Source organism: Gobius niger, assembly GCF_951799975.1.
Source record: "Gobius niger genome assembly, chromosome: 13".
Lineage (NCBI taxonomy): Eukaryota > Metazoa > Chordata > Actinopteri > Gobiiformes > Gobiidae > Gobius > Gobius niger.
In genome coordinates, this window is record NC_136864.1 from 14,205,651 (window position 1) to 14,218,453 (window position 12,803).

The 12,803-nt window shown below is 41.7% G+C and overlaps 1 protein-coding gene across 1 annotated transcript; it reads left to right on the top strand.

Annotated features, from left to right (window-relative positions):
• The first annotated feature begins 1,343 nt into the window (after positions 1-1,343).
• klhl20 (kelch-like family member 20) lies at positions 1,344-10,796 on the top strand. Its single transcript, XM_079569073.1, has 14 exons — positions 1,344-1,479; positions 2,343-2,406; positions 3,181-3,438; positions 3,575-3,683; positions 4,256-4,462; positions 5,331-5,489; positions 6,442-6,536; positions 6,618-6,733; positions 7,295-7,478; positions 7,604-7,747; positions 7,826-7,959; positions 8,752-8,960; positions 9,153-9,259; positions 9,784-10,796. Exons 2-14 carry the CDS (start codon positions 2,384-2,386, stop codon positions 9,866-9,868), a joined length of 1,830 nt encoding a protein of 609 aa, XP_079425199.1. The 5' UTR covers positions 1,344-1,479; positions 2,343-2,383; the 3' UTR covers positions 9,869-10,796.
• The last annotated feature ends 2,007 nt before the right edge of the window (positions 10,797-12,803 follow it).

Sequence of the window (12,803 nt, forward strand, 5' to 3'; positions counted from 1 at the left end):
TCCTTATATTTGAACACATCTCCATCACTGCTCTGTGAAAAGGAAACAATAAGCAAACAGTATAATACAGGCTGTCATTAATAAAAGGCATCTTCAGTTTTCTATTGTACATCAGCATGTAGCATTTCTTCCTGACTTCAACAAAACAATCTTTATCGTGACCATTATAATAATCTACTCTCAAATGCTAGATTTTGTTTTGAAAGCCTACGAAAAGTGTAAATCAGCCTTGTGGCTATAATCTGACATGTTTTCTTCTGTTTCAATGCAGATGCTGTGCATTGTCCCCATCTAATTATTAATTTAAAACAACCACATTACCTTTTCGGTGTTGAAGCAACCTATCTTACATTTTTTTCTTCGTTTTTATTTAATTACAGTGATAATCTATTCATTAAACGTTTCCAAAAACATATGAAGAGAGATAAGATATAATGAAAAAAATTGGTCGAGTTTTTACTAATTTTGAGTACCTTACTTCATATATTAGCCAACATATTACCAGCAATATTAATACGTAGTCAACAACAGTCACAAACAAACTATTCGTCCCAAGTTTTCATGAGTTTAACTACAATAGGGCAGGAGAAAACCAGCGGAGCTTCGTGGAACTTTTAGCGGAGTTTGAGCTCACTCCGCTCGGACATAACTCACAGCGCGGGCCGCTGAATTCCCCAAAGACGCTAGATCGTACATTCACTTCATATATTAACTAAACTATTACCATTAACATAAATACGCAGTCAACAACAGTCACAAAACAAACATTTCGTCTCAAGTTTTCACGAGTTTAACTACAATAAGGCTGGAGAAAACCAGCGGAGCTTCGTGGAACCTTTAGCCGAGTTTGAGCTCACTCCGCTCGGCTACAGCTCAGAGCGCGAGCCGCTGATTTCCCCAAAGACGCTAGATCGGATTTTTACAAGGATTCAACCGGTAAACTGACCAGCGGGTTTACCTTACAAGTAGACATTTCTCGCCTCAAATCGCCTTAAAAGTGAATTTTAGTCGAGAGCAACAATAAAAAAGCAACATTAAACTTACCGCATCCACCTTGGCCGCTGAGTTTAATGGCGGCGCTGCTGTTCTGCTGCTGCTGCCGCAAAGCCTTCTGGGATATGCCGGTCTCCGAGAACGCAGCGAGTCTGCTCTGATGCAGACTCGGTAAAGGGGGCGGGGCGAGAACAACATCCGGGGATTTGACCGTTCTCGGTCTGATGCGAACTTTGAATTGGAACAGTACTCGGGCCGGCTCCGATGACGTTTCACGAGTACACGAGCACACAAGCACGGACAAGAACGCAGGCCATAATCTCATACCTTTTATTCTGAAGATGCTGTGCCGGAAACGGCGCTTCGCGCATGCGCATTTCAGTCAGGAAAACCATCCGAGCTAAACCTAAACCTTCGGCATTAGATTAAACTGTAAACATTAGCGATCAAAGCGACGTCTGTCCACCGCTGGAATGGAAATACAAGGTAAGTTTTGTTTTAATGTCGAGGCGACCCCTCTCTCGTTAATGATCGGGGCTGTATCAACTCCTTTGTGTTTTTGTTAGTTATCCCAGAGGGGAAGTCTAAATATTCCATCTGTGGCTATGTGACATCGACTACTGCACCGAACAAACGATTGTCAAATTGTATTGTTTGGAAAAGCTAATCAGATCATGTTTTTCCACGCAGATGTCGTGGACTTTCTCACTTGGCATTAGCGTTAGTTTATCCGGTATTTGTCAGACAACTGGAGGTACACGAACGTTAGCTTCAGGAGTTAGCTGCTCAAACGAGGTGCTTCACATCTTGTTTTGTACCAATTACGTTAACCATAAACAGGGACTCTTTGATCATGTTAATATTAGTACTTAATCGTTTGCTTTAGACACTCGGGTGAAGCAGGACGTGGCTTTTCTCACGACAGCTCACCGTTAGCATCTGTCTGTTGAATCTGCTAGCAACAAAAATGTCACACATTTCTTTGCTCCAGCTCTTTAGAGTAAAATGACAGACCGCGCTCACGGCTGTACAAGTCGATGATTATGGACATATTCATTGACTAAAAGTTTTATGGCGATATTTTCGAACCGCGAATTACTTAAAAAAAAAACGCTGCATTTCCAACAAGGTTTCTGGGTATTATTTCGAGAATCAAAAAGGTAAAATATTAAACTTTAAACCGCTGATTACTTTCTTTGAATTGTGTGGCTGAAAAGCACAGTGAAATCTAGCAATCCACCATATCACCAACATCCTAAATAGTATATTGAATTCAATATTTCATCATCAGTTGGGCATTTGTGTGAACTCCCAAAAGTCTGAATGTATTTTTTATCTTCATGTTTAAGGTTAACTGCAAGGTGTGGAGCCCAACATTGTTCTTTAGTGCATGGACGCAAAGCCAATGCGCAGGTAGGTGTGGTCTTTTAAATATTTCTTTTTATTTAGAGAAGGAGCCTAATAGTTATTGAACAGTTGGACCGGTCCCTGTTGGATGAAATGTGTTACCTTTCCAACCTAGCACCTTTTCTCACACTAATGTAACCTCTACAGAGCAAGCATATGCCACTGTTTGTTGAATTTCCATTTGATCAGAGGCCACACAAAGTCCCCTGGCCTCAAAACTCTATCTATAAAAGGTGGATCTAACCCCAGACCTTTGGCATGGCCTGGCCTTATAATAGAGCTTGTGTTTAGTGTGCATTTTGACAGGTTCATGGGTTAAACTTAGAGCGGGGTTCCAGCGGGAATTACTGACTCACTCTTTTCTATTTATACACAATGAAATACTCACCTTCTAAAAATATAGCAGGGCCTTTACTGTAAGGGGAAACCACCGTGATGGATCGAGTGACCAGGGAGCTTTCCAGGCCTTGGAAACGGTTGAAACAAAGTAACTATACAGAACTTGTAAATGAAACCATAGAAGGATGATTGCATCCAGAACAATAATGTAAAAGTGAAGCACCCCTGCTAGATTTTGCAATAGAATGCAAAATAAAAAAGTATTTCCCAAGAGCAACCAACATTTTGTTACCTGTCTCCCATAGTCCTTGAAAAAAGTTGATGGGTGGGGCTTTTTCCTTCTTTTAACTGTGAAAGTGCATTCAGTTTTATTACACGTCTAACATCCACTTTTCCTATTAAAATCCTCTCTCTTCACAAATTACTCTTGTGTTTATCCAGGGCCACCAGCGCACGCCAAGACGCCACTGGAATGGACATCACCAGCCGCTGTACTCTGGGGGATCCTAATAAGCTCCCTGAGGGGGTCCCCCAGCCTGCGCGCATGCCCTATGTCTCGGACAAACACCCGCGGCAGACACTGGAGGTGATAAACCTGCTGAGGAAGCACCGAGAGCTCTGTGACGTTGTGCTGGTGGTCGGCGCCAAGAAGATCTACGCCCACCGGGTCATTCTGTCCGCCTGCAGTCCTTACTTCAGGTAAAGAGTTAGAGCAGTAGTACTTGTTTAGGTTATATGTTTTGTACTTGCATTGCTCATAAAGTTGGTGATTCAATACTGTCCTTTAATGAAAGTGAAGCTTTTACATTAACTGTTATGGGGATGTTTTGTTTAGGGCAATGTTCACCGGAGAGCTGGCAGAGAGCAGGCAGACTGAGGTTGTTATCCGGGACATTGATGAGAGGGCTATGGAGCTGCTCATTGACTTTGCCTACACCTCACAGGTAACTATAACTATTATGTTTTACTCTGTAGTATCTGTAGTATTACTCTGAAACATTTTGAAGTCAGTTTTGGAGCACTGTCCCAGGATAAAATGAATGTGTAAAGTGATTTGAGTTTGTTGCCATCAAGAAGCTACCTTTTAATGTAAAGAATATAATGTTCTTCACACTTACAGGAGGTGTGAAAGATGTCATAATGTGTTAACATGAGAGTTGAGCTGCGGCGTCTGCCTGTAGATCCTCTTAGACACGGCTATGGAATTGGAAATATGTGTTTCAAGATCAAGAGGCTGCAAACATAACACGTTTTTTTTGCCATGGGCTTTTAACAATTAATAGAATGTATGTTAAAAAACACCTCTACATCATACTGAATATTTTACTTATTTAAATTAATTTGTATATGTACGTTGCACTATATTTCAAAGTTATGTTCTCTTGTACCTGTATAAGCCTCGAGGTCATGTTTGCAAGAATGATCATCCTGTTATGGGGCTTTTATGGGCATCAGTACAAATCCACAGATAATGTTCAAGTCCATTCTAAATCCTAAATTCCCACCTACTCCACAGGTGACAGTGGAGGAGGGAAACGTTCAGACGCTGCTCCCTGCTGCGTGCCTTCTTCAGCTGGCCGAGATCCAAGAGGCCTGCTGTGAGTTCCTTAAGAGGCAGCTGGATCCCTCCAACTGTCTGGGCATCAGAGCCTTCGCCGACACACACTCCTGCCGAGAACTGCTCCGGATTGCCGACAAGTTCACTCAGCACAACTTCCAAGAGGTAGGCTCTCCTTTAGGGTCATTAGGTTTGTCAAAAATGTTTGCACTTAAATCCAGAAGGAGTGAATGAATTTCTCACACAATCATAATGGCATATGCACAGAGAGACTTGAAACCCTGAGTTCAAAAGTTTACATTCAGGCCAAGAGCTGGTGTGATGTGTCAAGCTTGATATTCATAGCCTACAGAATACACCATGGTCAAACAGTATATGATAAGACCAAGTTTAAATCTGGTTCTTCTGGTTTAAAAATGTCCTTTTTTTTATTTCTGTTAAAAAAAAGTAGTTTTTCTTGATAGTCTTTTCTGCCATCTTCAATCACCGTTATTTGTAGCATCAGTTTTTCTTCCTGACATCTGCACAATCTAGAATCTAATGAAGCTAGAGTCTTGTCCAATTAAATGATTGATTATCTCTCTCTGTTTGTAATATGCAACAGAAATGAACAAGGTACTCGCACTTTCTCGCAGCATTATCCCATTAGTGGAGAAATGACGGGCTGGATTAGTTTGCTTTCTTTGTTAGTTACAGTTTAAAAAGAAAATAATTAACACAGCTGCTGATGTGATTTGCTGTTTGTCATTCATGTAAACAGAGACGGAGAGAGAACACCCAAACAGGCAGCCACCTGTACTAAGACAGAAAAAACGTATTATCAGCACACTGTTGGTTACACAAGTACAAAGGTTGTTTTCTGCTCTCACATGGCCTGTCCCTCTGATCAGCTCCTCATTTGTCAGGGTAGTAGTTAATGGACTTTTTCAGTAACATATTTGATCCCACATATCCATAGTGCAGAGTGAAACTTCTTTATTTCCGTGAACAATTACTGCTGACTGACTGGTGGGCTCTGTCCTCTGTTTCTTAGGTGATGGAAAGCGAAGAGTTCATGCTGCTTCCCGCCAATCAGCTGATCGACATAATCTCCAGCGACGAGCTCAATGTGCGGAGCGAGGAGCAGGTTTTCAACGCGGTGATGGCCTGGGTCAAATACAGCATCCAGGAACGCAGGCCACAGCTACCACAGGTTTGTTAGAAGACATTTACCAAAACGCTAAACATGATGCATAAATTGGTGCTACATGCTATTCTCCATCTTGCTCTCGCCACTTAGCGCCTGTCATGTTGGAGCGGAAATGACAAAAGACAGGATTCAAAAGTTTAACAAGTTCAATGAGAATTTGATCAAAAAAGTCCGTTATATACTCCTACAGCGGGAACAATGTAACACTCTTTTTAGTCAATCAGCATGAGGCTGGCCGCTGTCTCCGGGGCACGAGACATCATAAGGCCCCTTGTAGAAAACCCCTGCAGAATTTCTGGCTCAGTTTCAAGGCGTCCTCTCCAGGCTCGGTACAAATATTCAATGAATCAATTTTAATTGACAGTGTGTACCCACCTCTCAGCGGATGAGGTGGTTATCGCCAAACACACTCACTAGACACCAGCTGCTTGCTCACCTTTCCTCTAATTCCCCATGATTCCTGCCTCTTGTTTCTCCGTGGTATCGAGGAGTCCTGGGAGCTCAGGAGGACAAAAAGAGATGGTTCTTACATCCCTCTGGCAGCATTTTTTAAGAGAGGGACTATCTCTGCTTATTAGTAGGAAGGTTTGACTAGAAATGATTTACCATTAATTGTACTAAAACTTAATACTACAATTAAGATCAAAAGACTAGTTTATAGTTTATGCAAGAGTACATTTTAGATTAAATTATCTCTACACTGTTAAATGGCCCCCCTTTGTGATTTATAAAAAGCAACACGGCGTAACATTTCACCCAGTAACTTGAATAAAATGCAAGCGTTAATTTCACTACAAGGTTTTTTTTCTGGTGTATCTAAACATTGGAAGCATTTTAAAGGTTGCTGACATGTTTTGTTTGGAGTTTTCTAACACTTTAGTTGCTCTTGTGAACTGGAATGTTCCGCATTGTGGCTTTAAGACAGGATTGACTGATAAATTGATTGTGTTTTTAGGTCTTGCAGCATGTCAGACTACCGCTGCTCAGCCCGAAGTTCTTGGTCGGCACTGTTGGTTCAGACCCCCTCATAAAGAGTGACGAGGAGTGCAGGTGGGCAAACTTTGCTCTTGTTTTCTATCCCGGAAATAAAATTACGACACATTTTTCAATGGGTAATAAAATACTTTTCAGAGACTTGGTCGATGAGGCCAAAAACTACCTGCTGCTACCGCAAGAGAGACCTTTGATGCAGGGTCCCAGAACTCGACCAAGGAAACCGATACGCTGTGGAGAAGTACTATTTGCAGGTCAGTGTAAATGACATTGACATCAGTACAAAGTTATACTAAGAAAATCTGAGTACTAAATTTACTTGACTCAAATTGAATAGAAAGTTAAACTCTTGAACCCTTTTATATGTTTCTGAGTAAAATAAGCAAGTTTTGAATGTTTAACTCCGCGTGTCTTTCCCGCGGGCATCTGTCTCACTGCACACACGGCTGCAGAGGGAGGCTCGGCGCGGGGATGGTCCGACACCGTGCGCTCTCGTGCTGGTCGTGGGATGAACGGATCCAATTCAGGGAATGAATCCATGAGAGGAGAGCCTTTTTAGTGCTTGTTTGAGCGCGGGTGATTAGTTTGGTAACACAGTGACCCCGATAAGCTCCAGCCTTAACGCTCTTCTTATCGGCCCAGGTCGACCGGCACACGTGGTCCTGGGGCAGTTCTGATACTGTATTTTGGTACCCATCCTTAGTAATGAAATACATAGAATAAATCAAATCTAAAATAAAAAGGTCTACACTGTTTGTGGAATGGCTTTAGGTAAAGGATGACTTGTTGCTAACATCTCGTGGTTGTGTCCTCAGTTGGAGGCTGGTGCAGCGGTGATGCCATCTCCAGTGTGGAGCGATACGACCCGCAGACAAACGAGTGGAGGATGGTGGCGTCAATGAGTAAACGAAGGTGTGGAGTCGGGGTCAGCGTCCTGGACGACCTGCTGTATGCTGTGGGGGGGCATGACGGATCATCGTATCTCAACTCAGTAGAAAGGTCAGTGTATTCTGTATTTTCATAAGAGTTAGCAATAGTAATGACTTCACCTAAAAAAATCTTTTGCTCACATGTGATTTTATCAGCCTTTGAGCCTAATTACTTAAGTGCTTTCTCACTTTTAGGTATGATCCCAAGACCAACCAGTGGAGCAGTGATGTGGCTCCCACTAGCACCTGCCGCACCAGTGTGGGCGTGGCCGTACTCGGAGGTTACTTGTATGCAGTCGGTGGACAAGATGGCGTGTCCTGTCTAAACATTGTCGAAAGGTGTGGGTCAAGAGTTGCACACTGAAATGTATTTTTTTTCTAATGTGATGGTTTCTAAAGAATGGGCCTGTGCTGCAGGTATGACCCAAAGGAAAACAAATGGACCCGTGTAGCCTCTATGAGCACGAGGAGGCTGGGTGTGGCGGTGGCGGTGCTGGGAGGGTTCCTGTACGCGGTAGGAGGGTCTGATGGGACGTCACCGCTGAATACAGGTAGGTCTACAGAGGTTCAGGTGAAAGTGGCTTATTTATCTAACAGATTACTCTTTATAGTGGTAGAAATGCAACATATAGAGTTGTCCCTATTCAGTGATGAACTGTAATAACTGTCAACATTTAGCTGCAGTGAAAGTACTTAGAATATAATACCCTAACTATCTCAAGGTAGTAAATGTGTCGCTCTGAATGAACCAATGCATTGGGCATTTTCCATAGGGATAGATATTTTAATTAGGGCTAGGCTAGCTTCCTTTCTTTGTATCATTTATTGTTATTGAGATGAGCTTCAGATTTTCAAGTGGGTCATAAACATATTATACAAAAAAAAGTACATATTGTTAGACTGCCTTTTGCTTTTATTATGGTACACAACTGGTGTAGCATTGTTTTAAAAAGCTGCTGTAATGCCACAAGATTTTACCTCTCTTGTATTGATTATGGCAGAGAGGGGCTGCTGCGCAAAGCCCTTTCATCCCAAAGGCACTCACTGAGGTTTGCTTTTTGTGGTGGCCAATACCTCTCGTTCACAATTTGAAGCCTTGTCATCAGGAAAGAAGAAATCTACTAATGGAGTAACCTGGTCTTTGAGCATATTCAAGTCCTTATTCTTTGTCTACATAATTTTGCAGAACCTAGATCTGATTGACTGCAGCAACCCCAAATTCAGGCGGTGGCTTTTTAAGTGTGAACCCATGTGTGGAATATTATACATTTTCAGATGTTGATGAGATGGAAGAGTTTAGCCCTCACTGACCAAAGTTGTATATTATATTTGTTTTGTTCCAGTGGAGCGTTACAATCCTCAGGAGAACCGCTGGCACACGGTCTCACCAATGGGCACCAGGAGGAAGCACCTGGGCTGCGCGGTGTACCAGGACATGATATACTCAGTGGGGGGGCGAGACGACACCACGGAGCTGAGCAGCGCGGAGCGATACAACCCCAGAACCAACCAGTGGTCTCCCGTGGTCGCAATGACGTCCAGAAGAAGTGGGGTGGGTGTCAAATGTGGATAAATACACACATGCAATACATATGTCATGAAAGACACACACAAATAACTTTTTGATAATGAGGTGGAGGAGCTGACAAGTGCAGGACACCACGCTCTCGTTGTACGCTTGTACAATGACAAATAAAGCACTCACTTGACTCGCGTACTATGTTGATGATGTGCTTGGTTGTAGGTCGGCCTGGCTGTGGTAAACGGGCAGTTAATGGCAGTAGGAGGCTTTGATGGAACAACGTATCTCAAAACTATAGAAGTCTATGATCCAGATGCAAACACGTGGAGGTGAGTGCTAAAGAATCTATCCAAGTTAAATTCCAAGTGCCTGTTTTTTTTTTTTTTTATGGTTGAATAAAATGTATTTTGTCCTCTTTTAACATATTTTAAAACCAGATATCTGTAAAATAAGGCCTTTATTAAAATGTTTATCTTGTTTTAGCAGGCTAGTTGCTGGCATCATTACACACAAAGAATTGCTCCCTTGAACTTGTGATAAACTAATTTCTGAGAAATATTTGGATGTTACAAATTTAAGTTAGGAGTGAGTTTGGACCTCTTTCATTGATTATATATTTTAAAAAGCTACATCCAGGAACCATTCAATAGTTTTATACAGCACTATACTGTCCAAAGACAGTTTCAGGGGAACGACTATCTTCCAAAAATCAATGATGACACAAAAGAAAAGGAAGACGATGCTAGATTTTTATGGTAGTTTTGTCGAGAGATAAAAGACAATGGGCCAGTCTGTACAGTTGAGCAAAGTAAACATTACCAAATGTCTCAACATCCTTCACCTTGTCCTCCAGGTTATACGGAGGAATGAACTATCGGCGGCTCGGTGGAGGTGTTGGTGTGATCAAAATGACTCATTGCGAATCGCACATCTGGTAACATCTGCTCCCCCCGCGGTCACACACCTTCCCTGTCATCTGCTCGCTCTGCGGACGCCTTTCTACGCGGCCTGTTGTGCCTCCTCCAGTGGACACTGTTATTTCATGAGGGAACTGTGTGAAAAAGGGGGGGGTGAGATGGACAGAAGAACAAACTTTGAACTTTGAATTTAGATCTCCTCTCCGGCTTTACTCCGCGATCAGTAACTTTATACTCCAGAGGGGGTTCTGTCTACCGAGGAATATCACCGTCTGGATGGGAAGTCCACATCAAAGTTTTTATCAACACACTTTAACTTAACTGTGCTTGTAAAGTCCAGTGACTGAGAACTGCCTTAGAAGTGAGTATAGTTTAGGAGGGCTTTGCATTTTCTCACAAGAAGATTTTTTTCTCGGTTCAGTCAAAGCTAATGTATTTATTTTTCTCTCAGAATTCCCAGTTTTATCTCTGCCAACCATGTTTGTTGTCCATGGTATGACACAAATGTTACAAGGTGGATTTCTGTTCCTCCCAAATCTAGCCTAGAGCAAATACGAAGGTTTGGCTGTTACTCCTTGAACCTGCAGTGTAGCATTCAAAGAGCTGCCAGTCAATTTTCCTTTTGAGGTGCTGATTTATTGTAGTTTTGAAAAGCTGTAAAACAAGTTGTATGACAAACCATGGATAAAGAAAGTAGGTCCAAAGAAAAGAAAAACTGCGCATGAAGAGCTCCCAGGTGCATAAAATGTGCTCAGTAAGAGAATTTCTAAATACTGCTGGAGGCGGAGAAATTGGTTAAACATTTCAGCTGTGGTGAGTGGCTAAGCAAATATTCCAGTTGGGGGAAAAAAGACTTTAAACAGGCACAGAACAGTGGTAATAGATAAAGAACTATTGGCTTTATTATAGTATCTCACCCATGTGCAAGCAAATTTGGTCAAACGGTTTTAGCTTAAGCTTTATCCGAGGAAGAGCTGCCAAATTATCAGTCATAAATCACGAAACCTTTTTGCTTGATGACCACAGTGGTACTTGGGTGCTGCACGGTCTTTTGGCTGATATTGAGTGAGAAGTTAAAAATAGTTAGCGGCACATGTACTGTACACATCTTAAAATAGAGACTAAGGTGTGCTTGGAATGATGTCTGTCAACAAGAGAATTGGTTTATAGGGATGACATAAGCCTTTATTGAAGAACTACTGTGTTCTGTTGAAAAGTAAAAGTTTGTTGGCCACGTTACAGAAGACTGGAAGCTCTAATAAACACAATTTCATTTAATCTATTGCCACGGAAGACATTGCAGCAAATTAAAGCTTTTTCTAATGTTTAAGGTCGCCCTCTACAGTTTACAGAATGTACTGCTGTGCTGGTTTCAAAAACGAGCTCTGAAGCATCTTTCTGATCCATGGTTTTGTGCTAAATTCAATGTGAAAATATGTGAATTTGAATTGGATGCAGCATTTATTGCACTCTTGTTTTGTAATCTTATTTTTTCTTAGCCCTTAATTCTTCTTGGTGTTACAGTTTTCAGATTAAGTTTCAGGTTATATTTGGGTGGGCTAAAGTCACATTTCAGAGTGGAAAATGCAAAACAAAGAGCCGGCCGTTCAAGACACTTTGGCACTTTAAATTCTGTGCTTCGGAAATTAATGTTGCACTTTTTTTATTTTTATGCATTTGCTCTGTGTATTGTATCATAGCCCACATGAATGGCTTCTGTTCAACACTCAAGCAGTTACATTTTAGGCTCAAAGGCAAAACTTACTAACATCAGTGCTTTATTTATACCAAAAGGTGCAACTCTTGCAACTTACAAGTTCACATGAAATATCTGATTATTTCAAATAGGGACACACAGTGAAAGCAAAAGCATCAATATATTTTTGCATGAACAGCACAATCACAACATGAATGCTGCACTGAATGTAGGTAATGGCATAAGATAATTGGAAATATTTTTGCTTTCACTGTTTAAACCTTGATAATCAGTAATCTAATAATTTTACTAATTTATATTTTTACTTGATCGAGAAACACATTTGGTTTCTATGTGGCTTATTTGATGTGCATTTTTTTTTTTTCGACATTTCCTCCCACCCCCTCAAGGTTATACTACTTTCTACATCAGTTCCAACAGGGGTGAAGCCGAGTACTGGCATTGTTTTCAGCAGACAATGGTCATTATTGATGGTGAGTAGCTTGTAAAAAATGTTACACAAACACTAAAGTATGCGACGGCTCTGCATCTGCATCATCACCATATTCACTGTAAATATTAAAAACTGACACAAAACTTTGATGCGTTTTTGATTTTTCTTCGAACGTGAAATGTGGACAGGCTGTGGGTTCAACTCTTTGGACCCCTGTGGGCGTGGGTCTGTTCTGGACATTCAAGTAAAAACTGATAATGTAGCAGAGTCTCCCTCTCCAGTGAACTCGACTGATACCAAGGCCCTCTCTGATGGACCCACCGATCACTGAGCTGTTAAATGTAGTCACTGCGGTCGTCCCTGAGAAAGTCCCTGACGAGGACTCTGTAGGTCTCTGAAGAGCCCGTCCTCACAAACTTTACGATCCCTGTTCACATTTCTGAAGCTCCCAAGTGGCCACTCAGACGACCAAAAAAAATCCTCCCTCTTCCTCCATTGTCTGGGTCATGTTATTCAGACTGAAACATTCCACAGCTGCTTATGCGATTGTGTTTCATTCTTATTTCAGATTTTTAAAAAATGCTGAACGTTTTTCAATCTTAAAAACGAGGTCTGGACTTTTGGACAGACCACATCTATATAGTTGGTCCAGTCGCCTTGTTTTCGCAAGTAATTTCCACACACTTGTACATACATATGGCCTCCCTGCTGCACATCAGTAAAGAAGCATCACTCAGCCAATCAGAAGAGGTCACCCTCCATCACAGATCCCACCACGGTAGCATTTGACCAATCAGCAGAGACCG